At 46.9% G+C, this 16,884-nt stretch overlaps 1 protein-coding gene across 3 annotated transcripts in view; it reads right to left on the bottom strand.

Moving 5' to 3' along the window:
- The window catches only part of NTRK3 (neurotrophic receptor tyrosine kinase 3), a 212,273-nt gene that overhangs the window by 34,400 nt on the left and 160,989 nt on the right, over positions 1-16,884 (bottom strand). For all 3 annotated transcript variants that reach the window (XM_084267860.1, XM_084267859.1, XM_084267861.1), the window contains exons 12-13: positions 8,001-8,131; positions 3,784-3,956 (exon numbers count right to left, since the gene is read on the bottom strand). In XM_084267860.1, coding sequence (XP_084123986.1) covers positions 3,784-3,956; positions 8,001-8,131 — 304 coding nt within the window. The remainder of the gene's footprint in view (positions 1-3,783; positions 3,957-8,000; positions 8,132-16,884) is intronic.

Genomic DNA, 16,884 nt, shown 5'->3' with positions numbered 1-16,884 from the left:
GAAGGTTAGATAAAAACAGCAAAGCAGGACAAACAATAGCTTCTAAAACTGTGCTGGACAGTTTGTACCAGTCATGCCTTGCAGTTACACCATATTTAGCTGCAGCTGATACCTGTTGTCATCAAAGGTAAACATTCCTAGGTGAGAAGTGAAAGATATATTATTGCTATCTCATTATTGCCACCTTTCTGAAACACAGTAATTGGCCCCCAAAGAAATGTCAGTGTCTGAAGGGAACAGGTGATGTTTAAAAAATGGTCTGCCAACATCTTTATTTCACTGGCTTTTTGTACATCCTACTATGTAGGACACATCTTGGTATGTCCTATTTAGTACATACACCTCCTTCCCTCCCTTTCTCTATCGCACATGGTTATAGTCCAGAAGAAAGAAGTATCTACTCATTTATGAGATTAACAAGAAGGATATTAGTACATTTAGTTGTGTCATGAAGCCTACAGGGAATATGAGAGGGATCTGCCCATCTTTTCCTGGGGAAAGGGATTTAATTCAGCTTTACAGAGAGGCCATAGAACTGGGTGGAACCCCTGTTAAAGAACCATTGGGGCTTTTCTCCATTATGGAGTGTTGGAGGATTTTGCCAATGTGGGGAAGAAAATTACTCCTCTGGCTTCCTCTGCTGAAGATCCTCTTTCTGTCGCCAGACCATGGGGCTGTGTCCCTGGAAGGGCGGATGCAAACCATCAGAATGATGCATCCTTTCTAATAAAAGATACCACCTGAGTTGACAGCAAATGGCAACGACTTACTATGGGCTGCAGAAAGTGCCTGTAATGGCACAATCTCTACTTCAAATATGCTGCTGTCAGAGACAGAATACAGATGTTAGAAAACCAGGGGCAGAAGGAAAGGGAGGAGGCGATGGAGATGTTTGGTGAGCAGAGAGGGAAGGTGGTTGCTGCAGACCCCCGAGGAGCAGCAGGTTGCTGTGCCAGGGAGCTCCCAGCCCAGCCATGCACACACCCTGAGAGCTATCTCCAGCCCATGTGCACTGGCCTGAGGGACACTGTGCTTGCTGAAGAGCAATGTCTGTATTTCTCCACAGCAGGATCTTTTCACTATCCCTTTTCTATTGGCCAGGACACCACGACTGCCGCCCCCCCAGTGTGGACAGGAGGGTAAGTTGCTGCACCACCAGCAATGGTATTAGGTGCTGGGGTCCTGGGAAGCATACAGAGCCATCCCAGTACATGCTGCCTCTAGCCCAGCTGGGAGGTGTTGATCCTAGTGCTTGTGTCCCTTGCCACACCAGTTAATTTTACAGACCAGTAAAATTCTCTCTTTTCTGGGAAACCCACAAAGGCTTAACAACACTTGGGGGGATTTATTTATTGTGCTTTTCTCTAGGAAACTGAGTCTAAAGCGGGCATCTTCCTTTTTACTGCTTTTCCAATTTCTGTAGTTAAACTGGGAAAAGTCCATCCAAGTGTCTCTTACAGTGGCCCTGGCCTCCAGCGCCTGGAACTCTCTCCTGCTGTGGGCTGGGTGAATCATGGCACATGTAAAAACTGCTGCTCACCAGGGATGCCAGGCACTCCTGCACCACTGCCCTTCTTTGACCCCTTTCAGCCCCAATCTGATCTGACAAACAGGCCTCTCTTTCCATATGTCTCTTGGGAATTTTGCTGGGTATAAGCTCCCTTGTCCCAAAAGCCAGCTGCCTTTGGGACCCGAAGGGATTTCACTGCCAATGAGACCCCAACATGGGGAGAATGGAGCTCATAGCTGCTAGCTCCATAGCTGCATGAGAAGGAAAAGCTGGCAGCTAAAAGTAGCTGGAAGATGTGAGGCTGCAATCCCAGGGACCACACATCTGGAAAGCTACTTTTCCTCCATAAAGGCCAAAGATAATATAACAAGCTCTCTTCTCCAACGACACCAGGACAGGCCCTGGCCTCCCAGGGCATGAGTGTTCCCAGGGTAGGGTTGGGAGATGGGGATGAAGGGGCACATGGCTTCAGCATGATGTCAGCCTTAGGACCACACTGTTGTGTGAAGCAATTACACAAGGCATTGGCAGTGGGCACGAGACACCTCTCTGAGACAGCAGGAGAGCCTGGTTTGGGCTATACGGTTTGGGAGGTCAATTAGAGCAGAGTGTGAGGCTATGCCTCAGCTGTAATATCTACCCCCTCTGAGGAGAATAAGGTTGCTTGTTCTGTCAGGAAAAAAAGATGGGTCAATTTTCTGCTCTTTCTTGTGAAGTATTTCAAAAACACTTTCTCAGGCACTTTTCCAGACTGCCTTCCCCCAGTCACAAGACTGAGGCACTGTCCTTAACATTGCATCTCCAATCTGTGCTAAAACACCATTTGGGCCCAATACACAGTTTTATACCAGCAGGCAGAGGCTCAATCTGCTGCTGCTGGGAAGCTACTGGGCCCCTGCAAGACAGGGTAGCACAAGAGAGGGTCCCAGGGTAACCAGGGCTGCTCCTCCTTGAACATGGGTCTGCAGAGCTCTGCACAGCCAGTGTAGCACCGGCCTTCACTCATCCTACCTTGTCAAGGATGTCATCTATCAAGAGCCTGAGACAGGGACTGAGCTATAAAATCACATTCAATCTACCCACAACTATGCCAAAATAAGGAGGAAGAAACCTTTGGGGTCCTTCTCCCTTCTGGTGTAGGTGATTGCTTAGAAATGAACACCTCAGGGAAGGACCCGTGTTTCCTGGTCAGAAAGTGACTGTGATGGTGGAAAAATAATCACGGAGTGTATCCCAACCCCAGATCTAGACCTGCTGTGCTCAAGCTTCTTGTTCCTGCTGCAATCATGTTCACACTTAGCAGTCAAAACAGGAAAATATCAAGGGTCCAATTTTCTAAATACTGGGAAATAAAACTACTAATTATTTCAAGAGGTAAGTACCACTCCACTTGCACGCAGGTTTCACAGCGTAATTTCTGTATCATGGGAGAACAGCACCACAAACATCCTCCCACAGTTGCTCCCTGCCCCTCACCGCTGGCGAATTCAGGGCACACAAACGATCTGCCTCATGCTGATGAAATGGTTGAATGATGACTGGGGGGCCCTCCAGCAATTTGCATCTCTCTAGAGTCAGGGAAGGCAATTACTTTGTCAAGCCTTGCCGAGCTTCTTGAGTAGCGTGGTGCCACAGGTTAGGATATTCTGTATCTCAGTCAGCATCTCTGCCTGATGAGGCTTAGGGAGCAAGGACCAGGGATGGACTCCACAGGTACTGTGTGAGGACCCTCCAACATTTGCCAGCTCTTTTCTGATTAGAGGAATGAGAACTAGAAATCAGTAAATGCCCAGGATATCGACCAGACCAAGAATCCCAGAAAGTTTCTCAAAGGAATACTTTGGTCTGGGTGACTTTGGGAGTGATGGCTAGTGCCCTTCCTGTTTCAACAGGGAGTGGGTGGATGGGACTTGGAGCTGCTGACAGCCATGGCTTCACATCTTTCTACCCCCATGCTGCAGAGAGGGACTGCAGCCACGCTTCCTGCAGCTTCAAACTTGCTGGGGGGGGAGAAGAAAAGCCTGGTTTCCACAGCTCACAGGCACCACCCCTGGGACAACCTAAGAGGAAATGTTGGGGTAGGGCTACTAAAGTACCAAGTCTGGCGAGGACATCGTCTCCAACAAGCTGTCCTTGGAACAACCGGCTCTCATTACTCAGCCCACCAGCATCCACATGGCAGCGGTGTCACTGGCACACCATGATCTACAACAAACCACACCAAGACCACGGAGCGGCTGTGCAGCATCTCCCACGCCCTCCTTCACACGTACCTCAGGAACTTGTTCAGGTCCCCGTGCTTCATGTACTCGAAGACCATGATGAGCGGGTCACCGTCACCACACACGCCGTAAAACTTGACGATGTGCTCGTGCTGCAGGTTGGTGAGCAGCTCTGCCTCCCGCTGGAAATCCTTGCGGGCTGCCAAGGTGGGGTCCTTCAGCGCCTGAAAGAAAGGGCACAGATACAGGCAGGGTGGGCTCGGGTGGGAGGCAAAGCCAGAACCAACAGGTCACAGTATTGCAGAGGAGCAGATGAGGAAGGGAGGGGAGAGGAACCGCTGCTGCCGGCCTCCTTGCACTGGGAGGGCTGGTGGTAGGTGCCGGTGGCACCACCCCGGCGTTTCGTTCATGTAGTTACCGGCCCAGCAGGTTACCCAACTCATTTCCCAGGCAGCAGCGAACACGCCTCAGAGGGTAATAGCTTCCAATTATCCCCAGCTTGGGCAGGATTTGTACTGGTGACCTAGGGGTGAATGGCTTCATATCTCATTATTATTAAATTCCTGAGCCAGCCAGTCCTTGCTATCTGTCTTTTATTTTGAAATAGCTGACTACACTGCCTTTATTCAGAAGATGGATTTGCCTGGCTGTGCAGTTATTGTGTGGATTTTTCAAACTGCCTCTGAAGAAGGACACTGTCAAGTCTTTTCTCATAATTTTTAAAATCATGTTTTTATTCCCTGCTGTTTATAACAGCTCCCTTGGCAAACTGATGCTGGAATCGGTATCCTTATTGAGAATATCTCCTCTTCCACATTGTCATGGCAGGGTAGCTCGCAGGCTCCAGGCTGTGTGTACCAGCCTGACATTGCAGGGTCGCTGTGAATATGTTGCTTGGGGTGCAGCCAGTGATTGGGGAGGGTTTCCCCCAAGGTTAGAGACCACTTAATCGTGCATTATCATGCAGATGCATAGAAGTAGTTCGAAAGCAGTGTGTTGTCTTCCCACAGTATCATGGGAGTGCTCTTCCATGAGCACTGAGTAAAAAGGTTGAATTTCAGAACATTTGGCAAGACAGGATGGTCAGGAGAACTGGCACAGTCTTTGCAAACCTTTAAGGAAATGAAAAGTCAATTCTGATTTTGAGTTGCTGGGTCTCAGCTGTATTCCCCTCATCATCCCCACACAAGGACTGGTTAACACCAGTTCTGGCTTTAACTCAGCAGCATAACAGGAGTCAAAAAGGATTCCAGGCAACTCGTTCCAGTTATGCTCAGATTCGATCTGATGGGCACCAGTGGTGGAGGACACTAGGTAGCTCTTGCCTTACCTACATACAAATATAACTGCCCCCTTTTCCCTGTGTCTTGAATCTCCCCATCCTGACAGGAGAGGCAGCATCAGCAGGTGCAGGCTCTGATTTTTGTGCAAAAAGGGATGTTAAGCATTGGAAAGCTGCACATAGAGGAAGGGGCCAAGAATGCTGCTAGAGCTCCTTCACCTGAGCCGTGGCTCTGCTGGGTGCAAAGCTGCCCACAGCCAGGCAGGGAATCCTCCAGCATCACTGCTTTTCCCCTTGGAGAAGATCTGCTGCGAGTTTTTACCCAAGCCTTTGGCCACTCCTGCCCCCAAACTGCTAGTCACGTGGTATAATTTTATTTTAATTCCATGTCCTCTGGGATAGCTTGACTAGAGATATTTAGATGGATGTTAGTTACACGCTGCAGATGGCAAAGCATCCATCCTTATCTCAGGCGCACAATTGCTTTTAGTCATTTAATATCCTCATAATGTTGATGCTACCCTATTTTTCCCCAGGAAAACAGTCCCTTCCCCCATCACTCTTTTCTCTCTCTTTTGCTTGTGATATTTCAAGCTGCAGTGAGTTTAGGTTTCCTCTCCTTCACACACAATCAAGGTGTTAGGAGTGTAAGTTTGTAAATATCACACACCCCCAAAAAAAGATATTAAAAAAAGCAACCCCACATAACTAAGGTTGCACATCCAAGCATTTAGAAATAAGGGAAAGAGGAGCTGGAAGTGGTAGAACAGGGAAAGAAGACCAGGACCAGAGGAGAAGGTGGCATGCCTCAGTAAAAATCACTGAAATGCTTCTCCTAGGAAGGTTTGGTATGGATCATATTTGTGCCTCCATCATTCGATTCCTATGTGACATCTGGCAAGTCATTCGGCATCTGGAGGTTGCAGCCATTGTCACCAAGCATCAGGGGTTCCAGTATTCCCTGAGAAATCCCCTCTCACACAGCATCAGGGCCAGGTCTGCACAAGTGCTGGTTGTTTATTGCTGCAGTGAGGGTCAACATGGGTCTGGTACCTGCTGTTCTCAGGGCTGGAAAGGCAGGTCAGTAACTCCATCCTCTACTTAAGTGGATCCTTTTAGCTCAGTTTCCCTGCTTCTCCATCTGCCCTCTGCAGAATGGGGATGATACAACCCTGGCACCTCACCGGGAGGCTGTGAAAACGAGCGCACTCACACACAGGGAGCTCTCAGGCACTGGAGTGATCATCACAATGAAGCAAGTCCACAGAGAAAAGAAAAATGCGTGTTTGGAGGATGTGCCCTGAGCACCAGCCCCTCCAGCATTTCTAGTACTTGACTTTGTAACCTCAACACTCTTTGCTGAATATACTTTTTGTGCATTTCTTAGGATGTTTTTAGATGCAAGCTGCATAAACCAGGAAGCTTGTCCGTGCCATCACATCAAAACTCAGCTTATCTGCAGGGCTGCAACCTTTAGTTCCACTGAAAATCTGAGTGCATTTAACCAAGTAACACAGCCACTTTCTTTGGCTCCGGGAGGGTGTCCCTGAGAGCAGAGCTGAGCCAGACCCTGGGCTGTGGACTCAGCTGTCCTAACCAGCATCCTGCTGCTGCCCTGAGCTGCAGTGACTGGGGAGGTAGTTCTCAGCCTCTGTCAGGAGCATGAGACCTTCAGGAAACGTAGTCAGATCTCAACTTAATATGTAAAGCCTTTTTTTCTTTCCTTTTTCTTTTTCCCCTAAGACTTATAATGTGGCCCAAATTAGAAGGATTTTTCCCTGCCCCCTTCCCTCCCCTCCCTGAGCTGGCAAGAAGCCAGATTTCAAGGCCCTGATCTGAAGCTGGATCTGTATGATCTTGCAGGATGAAAGGCGCTCTGGAGATGTAAGCTTATAGTAGCAATTAACAGAAACAAGTTCGGATGCTGTTTCTGCTTACATGCAAATGAAACAGTAGAGACTTGAGAGACAGGATCGCATAAGGGATGGCTGACACTGATAGGCAGGTACCAGCCATGTAATCGGGCAATAAATCACATGGCTTGCTGTGCTACCTCAGCTTTAACCAGTCTCAGAGGTGAAAGGTGTGATCTTGCGGTTCACAGAGCATAAGAGGACAAAAAAAGGCTTGAACTGCCAATGATTAAAACAACTCTCAAGTAACTGGATGCCTCCAGCATCCTGGAGAGAGTGCTGGAGCCTCTTTTCCTGTAGAGCATCAGTTCAAATGCAGATCTTCTTCCAAGGAGTTAGGAGGCATCAATTAACTCCTGGGGATTAGACTACATGTGCCTGCCAACTGGTGCCACTTGAGAGGAGAGAACATTTATGCACTGAGTGGTCTCCTCTGCCCCGAGCCATACTGATGGGGCACAGCTCACATGAGGACCCTCACAAGGATGCAAACAGCACAGCACAGCACAAGCCAAGTTGAACTTGCATTGGCTCAAAACCACCAGAACAGGAGCAATCTGTGGCCAGGCAAGCAGGAGCCGAGTGGAGTTGAGCTGAGTTGCTTTGCCCATCTTGCTGCAAATTGATCCCAGCAAATTGGTTGGTTGTGCTCAGCTTTTAAGTGCTCGTTTTTGCAGAGGCCTTTTTCTCTTTCAGCTTCTGCCTGTTCCACAAAGAGATGAAATCCGGATGGAGAAGATTCCGGGTCCCTCATGGAGGGAAGATGTACTCCACACGGTGCTGCCGCAGCTGCGCAGGAGCTTCCAGCTTCCAGACCAGCTTCGCCTCCTCGTCTGCCTCCTGGCCACATCGGCAGGAAGAGAGGCTTTGGTGTTGGCAAGAACAGACAACCTTGAAGTGAAAACACTGAAACTCTGTGTGACTAAGTGGATTTACCACAATCTCCAGCATCAGATAAACCTCCATCCCGGCCCCCAGCCCTTCCCCCGGCTTCCTTTTCCCACGTAGGCTCATCCAGCCTCGCTCCACCAGCCAGCCCCTGCCCTACTCTGCCATTGTCCCTTGGGATTTACCTTCACTGCCACCAGCATTTTGTCGTTGGTGGGGCTGAGGTTGTAACACTCGGCCAAGAACACCTTCCCAAAGGCACCTTCTCCCAGCTCCCTCTTCAAAACGATGTCTCTCCTCTTAATATGCTGGACATCTGTTGGAGGGAGGGGAGGAAGAGGGAGAGGGTTGAGGGAAGAATGAATCAGGGTTAATTCAGGGAATGGAAAACAACTAATTCAATTCTCTAGCAAGCTGCAAAGGATCTGAAATTGCTTTGCAAAAATATCTACAGGGATCTTTTTACCCACCCACGGAACGCAGCCATCTCTGGGATGGAACTAGTCTCATGCAAAACATCTGCAAGGAATGTACTTGAGGTTTTTCATGTTTTCACCACAAGCTCACAGCAAGTCTGTCCTCAAGGAGAGGAACCTTTGGGGCAAAATCTGCCACAAAGAGCTGAATCTCTTTGGAATGATCCTGGAAATAATTCAAGTCCTGCGAGGTACAGCAAAGGTCACATAGCTGTGATGCCAGGCCAGGTGACGTTAGAAGGTCCTGTTGAGTTTTTGCATTTCAATCATGACCAGTTTAAGCCCAGACTCAGACAGATTTTTGAGGCTGAGCCTTGGCAAGTCAAGACATTCCTAAGGGGAGGAGGACCACTCACCCTCCTGCACTTTAGAGCACTAGGCAGGAGCTGGTTGGAAGTGCTGACTGCTGCCCTGAGCAAGACTCTGACCCTGCACCCATGTCCTGTGTGACCATTCCCTCAGAGAACACATCATCCCAGGACAGTCACCGGCCCAACAGACAAACTCAACCCATTAGTCTCAATGATCTTTTCCAGTGACAGGGTGGTGAGGACCAACAGAGAAGAGCAACTGAGGTTTCAGGAAGAATCAAAAGAGCAATAGTTATTAATTTAACAATGGTACAGAGGACTATGGAGATTGGTCTGCTCAGCTAACAGGGACATTCATAAGGGCTAGATACCCAGGTACCAGGCACCTAGAAGGGTAGATAAGCGGCTAGCAGGATGCCCAAAAATGCTGGGTCGTAATTAAATGTCACAGGTTTTTGGAAGAGCTTGGGGGGGTCTCTTGAGGATGACACTAGGACACAGCTACTTTCTGTCAAAGCTTTAAGCAACTTGCTGGCATTGCAGTGCCTGTACAGCTCCTCTGGCAATACAAAGAGGAGCTGGAGCACAGTACAGTACTCAAAACTTCATCTCTCTAAACGGCCCTTCACTGGAGCTTGCTGCCTCCCTTTGGGAACTGTGGTAGCACAGACCACCCCCAGCCTGGTGGTCACAGTAGGGCACTGAGACCTGCATATCCTTCCTCAGTGCTTGGTGAGGAAACACTGATGCACTAGAGGTCTCCTCCAGCAGACGCATTAGATGGGACAGTGTCCTCTTTCCATCCCTACCCTGGGGCATTAATAACTTGACCATGTCTCTTCTTGCTCACAAGCTGGACTGCCTTTAAGTCTTTTCCCATCTCTCACACGTGCCACAGGAGCCATACAGGTAGGCACCCCTTAACTCAGATGGATTTCCACTGGAGCACTACAGATACAGGAGGAAGAGGTGACCAACACCAGGTTTCAAACTGGCTATAGTGATCACAATTTCCACCAGCTCCTACCACCCAGATGCCCAAATGGGCACCTGCATCGACCCAATGGAGCATATGCCCCACCACAACACAGGTACCACTTAATGCATCAGAAACCCAGTCAATTGGAAGACTAACATCCTCCTGGCTTTCATACAATTAATCTTGCAAATTAGGAGCTCACAGGCAGGTTTAAGGAGCTGCCATCTCTGGCCCTTTTGCTTGTTTGGGAAGATGGATGCTGCGAGATTGCATAAGCAATGGGCCTTGTAATGAACGATGCCTCTATCAAGAATTCCCATTGACCTTTTCATTAATTGTTCAATAGACTGAAAACTGTTAGTTACTAATATTAATAATATTAGGAACATTAAAGCACAGCGTGGTAGGCACATCCAAAATGACTTCAGTTTTAAATCTGCAGTGACAGCCAGGGAGAACAAATCACATGTGGACTTTGCCTTCTCCACCTGGTTTAGTTGAGTGTTTAAGGAGTACCTTGAGAAATCTGAAATATTATGTGTTGAAATGTTAAGTGATGCACTTGGGTGAGGAAAGTCCTAATCTAAGAAAAGCTCAAATGGCACCATTTTACTTAATAGAAGAAAAGAGGGGTTTTTTTCTTTCTCTTGGCAAGCATTTCTATAGCACTCATCACTACACTACCTAGGATTTACTGTATTGACAAACCATGTATTTGCATTCCTGGTCTCCTGAATAGCAGCAGTCAGGAAAGCTGCAGGGAAATGATCTTGTATTAAGAGGAGCCCAAGGACACTTTAAATACCTCAGAATCCCAACAGAAATGTAGCAATTGCAATCCAATTGCCCCATTTAGCATGAGATAAAGTTAAAAAGGAAACGGTCTCAGAATAATCAGCAATACTATTAGAGATTATTTACACTTCTGATGAGTAACACCATGAGAAGTGAAGCAAACCCCTTTTTGAACTCCCCAGGGTCTTGCCCAAAATTTTCAGCTCTCAATTTTTTCCTCCCAACAACATCTTAATAAATGATCAGACATTTCTGAGAGCTGGCATCCAGACTGTGTAATTATGCCTACATTATTAAAATAATATCCCATCTGTCTTCAAGACCAGATTTTGCAGCAAGTTGTTAGGGTCACCTGAGAAGCTTCAGGGAAAATTTATATGAAGAATTAAGGGAGATACCATGGCAGACAGAGTTGAACTGAGGAAGGAGTGATCTCTTTGAGGTAGTGGACTCATGTAGCACTGCTGGATTTAAAGTAAACTTAGATGGTTATAAAAAAACAAAGTTCATGAAGTTAAACAGTTTGACAGCAACTGGACAATCTTAATGTAGAGTCAGAAAAGTACTTTTGCTGATCACAATTTCTCTCAACCTCGAAGGGACATAAATTTTGCTTCACAGTATTTCAGGTATAAATGGAATAATAAGGGAGTTATAATAAATTGCTCTTTCACACGCTATAGGCTTAAAACACTGAAGTTTACATCAAATTCTTCCGTTCACAGTGAGATCAGCACTATGATTAATTCTACATTACTATTAAATATGGGCTTTAAACATAAAGCAGTGACAAACCGCCCTGGCGCTGTGCGAATGGCTGTGTTATTGTGCTAACCTTGCATCTCTCCGCTCATCTGTCCCGGCTGTAACTCATAAGGAAGGCCAAGTAGCCATGAAAGATGCTGTGCTGCAAGGGCACCTGGGAGGTTCATCTGCATAAATGTGTTTACCTCCTCCTGGAGAAAGCTGAGCCCTGTCTGATAAACAGCTGGTGTTTATTTGTTTTAGGCAAGCAGTGGTGTGCTAATCTGTCTCTGCTGCGTTGCAGTCAGCCCTGCCGACAAGGTGTATGCAAACTGTCTTCCCCTAAGTATCATTCTCTCTTTTTTTTTTGTCTTCTCCCCCAACCCCGTACCATTAACTTATAAAAACAAGCCAACAAGACAATTCAAAAGAAGAGCCTATGCAGGAGTCACAGCAAGACCTGACAGCAAAATAACCAGACTTGACAGCGTGATGGGAACTCATTCAAGGCCGTGCTGTAGCTACAGGAAGGGTGTGAGCGCACAAGACTGAAGTAATTCCAGTTTTAAATAAAACATCTTGCAGTCCTTGTTCTGGGATTACTCTGCTGCTGCATGACACAGAAGGAGAGTTGGGCAGGTCCCCCACCTTCCTTCTTGTCCATCAAGGTTTAACGCACGGAGAACATGTTTCAAGCTCTTGCCTTCACTGTTGCTCTGAATAACACATGAATTACATTGGAAAAAACCTGACCTGCAGCTGGTTGGAAATGCCCTGTGACTTTAGTTCAAGGATGGCAGCATGTGGGTAAGCTAGAGCATTAACAAGGGGGTAAGGCTGGGACACTGCACTCACTTTCACAAATTGCTTCCACAGCAGAAAGCTTTCCTTTTCTCTGGGAAAACCAAGACAGAAGGGTTGAGGCTTTGGACCTGCGATGGGATCTTACCTAACCTCATCTAAACCTTTTGTAGGATGACTGACTTGATCTGTGCTTAAAGAGCACTCAGTCACAAAAGCAGCTGCCCAAAACCAGCCACTTTTTCCTCCCCATATTTGCTCCCACACATCCCTTGTTCAGGTCTGCTCCCCTCCTTTACACAAACATATTCTAGTCCTCTAACCTCACAAACCCAGCACAGCCATGGGATACAGGGGAAGAAGAAGGAACAAGACTAATTCTCCTTTTCTCATACATCAATCCACCATGTCCTCATGGGTTATTTCTGCACTGGCCCCTCGGATAGAACCTGGAAAAGCCAGAACTTTCTCGCTTAATTCACTGATTCAATGACTCTTCACCCATCTTTTACACTCTTACTGCAGAATCTCTCTTGCTTGTGACAAGGTCAAGGCAAAAAAAGACCCCAACTCAACATCCAAATCTCAGGTAGAGCATATAAAGCTGGTGACAGACTGCGTGCAATGAAAACACCCTTTTCCTAATAACAACCACATTTCAATCACATGAGCAGAAATTGGGAAGGTGCATGGGTACATTTCATGAATCTGATTTTCCAATTATTGTCTCATTTTCTAATCAGTCCTGGGGGTCGGATGAAGAAGAAATGGGTTCAGTGACACTGCAAATTCTGCATTTCAGATTCCCATCACAGCCAGAATCCTCAAAACCAAGGTTTAATAATGCTCTTGGAACCTGGATGCACATGATTGTGTTTGGCCACAGATGTATACAGTGGGAGGTAAATGGACAAATCAAACTCCAAACGGAGTAAACCACGAGCAGTGCCAGTACTTAAGTTACAACAGAATGCAAAACTACTTTTTAAGATGGGTCATTTATACCAGGTCTGAAATTAATTCCTCACATCTCCTTCTCTCAAACTCCCAAACAGCAGTCAGTCTGGTTGCTGTATTTCTGGTGGGTTTCCTGCCCTTGGACTCTTAATTCACGAACAATGTGTGGCTCACTGGGGAAACAAAGCAAAATTATGGAAATTTCTCCTTTTACTTCTGTCAGCAGCTTTCTCCTCTAGCCTAGAAAAGACCAATAGCAATCTTCTATCAGTTTCTTCTCCTCCTCCTCCACATGTGGCCCTATTTTCCCTAGAGGTATGTCCTTCCCTGCACCTCTCCATCACCAGCTCCTCCCTCCCTTAGTCTTGTCACATCATGGCATTTCTTTTCTCTTTTCCTTCTTCTCTATTCCTTGCCACCTTTGCTGTTCAATCCCTGTTTCAGAACTGACTTCTTTTAGATGTGTTTCTAGGGTATCCTGATTTGAGTCTGATCCTGGGCTCTTTGTGGTAATGGCCTTGATTTTCATAAGCTTCTAAAACCTCATTTGCATCAACAGCACTTTATAAATGATAACAATTACATTTTTCAGTAGTGGCTGAGTCATTTGCTGTAACAACTAATTTATGCCAAAGAATTGCCTCTTTTTTCTTTATACATAAAAGTTGTCCACAAAAAGGTAACAAAGTTCTCAGTTAGTCAATATGATTCACTCCCTTCTTTCTTGACTCACTGCTAAAATGATTCTTATGAATAAACCTAGCATAGTTTCCCTGCTCTGTGACAATTAAAATCAAATAAGCAAAGCTTACAGTTTACACTAGAAATCTTGTCATTAAGACGTGTAACTACCAAACAGAGTGCCTTTCATGTCAGGCAGTCAATTGCAACTGGATGTCAACCAAACAATGATGAGTTACCCAATGTACCTGATCAGAGCAAAGTGTACAGATCGGGTAGGACCAGATCAAAAAGCCTTGCTGGTGGAGGACTGATAAGTCATTCTCTCACAGACTTGTCTCACAGTGAGAGAAGATAATGCATAGGCTAGCTGCACAGAGTCTGAGTCTCCCTCCTGGCCTGGTGCAAATCCATCAAAGTCAATGAAGGATATTGATTTCAATTGTGGGCTGCTGTGAAGTACATGTAAACAAAGGGAGAATCAGTCCCACATCATTTTAAAAAATGGAGACATAAACAGGCTGTTTCTTATCTCTATGTGGACTCCAAGTAGGTAGCCCTCCACTTCTGGTGGCTTCTCTCCCAGCTCTGACATGAGCCACCTCTGGGATAAGGCCCGGATACATGTTTCGGCAGCTCGGCGCTCTGCCCAGATGCTGGTTCTTTGCCAAGTTCCTCTGCTAAGGCACCCTTCAAGGACTCAGATTCAAAAAAGCTGGGATTATAAGCACCAAGCAGTTCTAACAGTCCTTCAAAAAGGCCCCAAGTCATCGAGGTTTATATAAAGCATATCCGAATCTCTGGGGACTTGGTGGAGCAGGCACAGTCTTGGCTGAGCCATCTGGGCTCCAACACATGACTGCAGCAAAGTCCTTCCCACCCTCTTTGCAGGCCCCGTGGACAAGACCACCTTGCTCAGACCTTTCTCTGCTTTGGGGGCAGTATTTCAATCTCACTAACTCTACATGACAACTCCCATCTTCCATCCATCTCTCCTTTGGTTTTGATGGAAACAACCTGAAACAGCAAAGGATATTCCCCTTTTACTGTGATACCCCTCTTTCTTTGCATCCTTTCTTAGGCTTTCTGATTTCCAGCAAACCAATATATGTCACTGGCTTCAAAGCTTCTCTTCACACTGTTTCTTATCTCTTGTTCCTTACCCAGATGCTGGCAACTTGCTTCCAGGCAGCCCCTGGTGTCTGACATATATATAATATTACATTATCAAACAGTCGTGATCATGCTCCTTCATAAAGACCTTAAAAGACAATGACTTTATGTTTCTGCAGGTTTTTTGGTGTTTTCTTACCATCCCCTTCATTCCTTGGGAGCAGCCACAAGGCACCAGTGCATATCCCAGATCTTAAGGAGGCACTACTGCCCAGCTGACCCAGCAGACCCAGAGCTAATGCACAATGTCCTGCTAAACGGACCTTGGGGAAAAAATAGCTGGATAACGTGGGCTACACAAATTATCCAGAAATACCAGTCTGCACCAGGACCTAACGTCCAGTGAAGTCAAACTCAAGAAAACAGGAGAACAACCTCTGCAATCCCGATCCCTGACGCTTTGAATACATTACATCCACCACATCCCAGCCTCCCTCTAGCAATCACGGCATCATCAGCTCCTCTAGCTTTTGCAGTAGCTGGTGGAAAGGAAGCCCTGACCCAAAGCGGTGCCTTTCAGTCATCAGGTAACTCCAGCCAGCCCCGATTTGATTGGAGGGAGAGCCGCGTTTGGGAAAAGCCACCCCTGGAGCTCCGCGGAGTGATTTGATTAGCGTCACGGAGCGCCTGGATTAGCACCCGCTGAGCTGCCGTAACTTGAGCTGCTGCATCTCTGCTGCAGCACCAGCTCCCACATCAACCCCGCAGCAACCCACTGTCAGCGTACGGTGCCCTTGGAGCAAGTAAGTGTAAAGGGAGCGTGTGCCTCTGTGTGTGCGTGTGGGAAGGAGCTGACAGCAAGTCAGACCCCTATCACCCCTTTAACCGACCACCCATCAGTTGCAAACCCAGAGCAGGCTAGTCTCCCTCACCACATCATGCTAAAAAGCCATTTGCAAGCAGGTGACATTACCTGGTGTGACATACTTGCAAAGTTTATACCCAAACCAAAGCAAACTCTCATTTTCTTCATGAACAAAAAACAAATGAATAAAAAAATCGTAATGTGAGAACATTCTTAGCACTGCCCCACAAACACTTTTTAGACAAAAACTTTCATCCCAGCCCAACCCCCTGACACTCCTATAAAAACAAAGTGTGATTTCAAGCTCTTCTCATCCATTTCAGTCCCATAAATCTGACAACTAATGATGTAGCAACTATTTTATGAAGAGAGCACTGTAAAGCATCCCATGGCTATGGGGTGCTGAGCAGCCTCGAATGGGATGCATAACACCACAGAGTCCTGCCAAATGAAGCACAGCTGCCCTGGGGAGATCCCAAAGCGAAGGAGCTGTAGGAAGAGGAAGGCTCCTGCACATCACCCCCAGGAAATGTTTGACAACTGACTACAGCAACAAAGAAAGGAAGCCTCCAACATACCTGGGCCTCATACAGCAGCAGGCTCTTACTTTTAACACAGCATCCACCTCCTCCTCTTTATATGGATTTGTGACTTACTGAAATCACTCAAGCGAGGGCTCATCATATTAACGGGACCCTTCCTTGACCCAACCAAGTAAATTCCTTCACCAATGCTGTTGTTGATGGTTAAAATGTCCTTTAGTATGGAGACCTGGAAGACTTCCCAAAAGAAATCTAATGCTCACAAGGCGCCTTGCAGTGCTGTGAGTTCCCAGTCACGCCCCAGCACAGTCTCTGCCTCCTACCAACCTGTTGGTGCCCAAGGCACATGTCAAAACCCCCTTAGATTAGGAAAGACACTTTGGTCCCCCCCATGCTGCCTATTACCTCTACAAAACCTGGGTAGAGGTTCACCTCACGCCTGCCCATGCTGCTACTCACTGACTCTTCCTCAGCTGGTCCCCAGGGGAACACAGAACACTGCTGATGGGACAAAAACCTTATTAACATTCCAGACAAAAGACTTTAAAAAACCACCAGTGATTCCCATCATCTCCTGCACTTTATCAAATAATTTCTGGCTGACACCAGGCTGCAAAGCCAGACTGCCTGTCCAGCTTCAGCAGCCTGTCTCCTTAGACATCTAGCACCAACTTCACAGCCCAAGCAGACACTCAGGCTCTGCCTTTTGTGTATGAGGGTTAACTACACAACTGGGCTCTTCTGAGAAGGAAGACTGAGCCCATCAGGAGACAGGTAGAGGAAGGACTAGAGTGGGCTGCAAAGA

Source organism: Gallinula chloropus, assembly GCF_964237585.1.
Source record: "Gallinula chloropus genome assembly, chromosome: 9".
In the NCBI taxonomy this organism is placed as follows: Eukaryota; Metazoa; Chordata; class Aves; order Gruiformes; family Rallidae; genus Gallinula; species Gallinula chloropus.
This window is presented reverse-complemented; position numbering and strand designations above follow the sequence as displayed.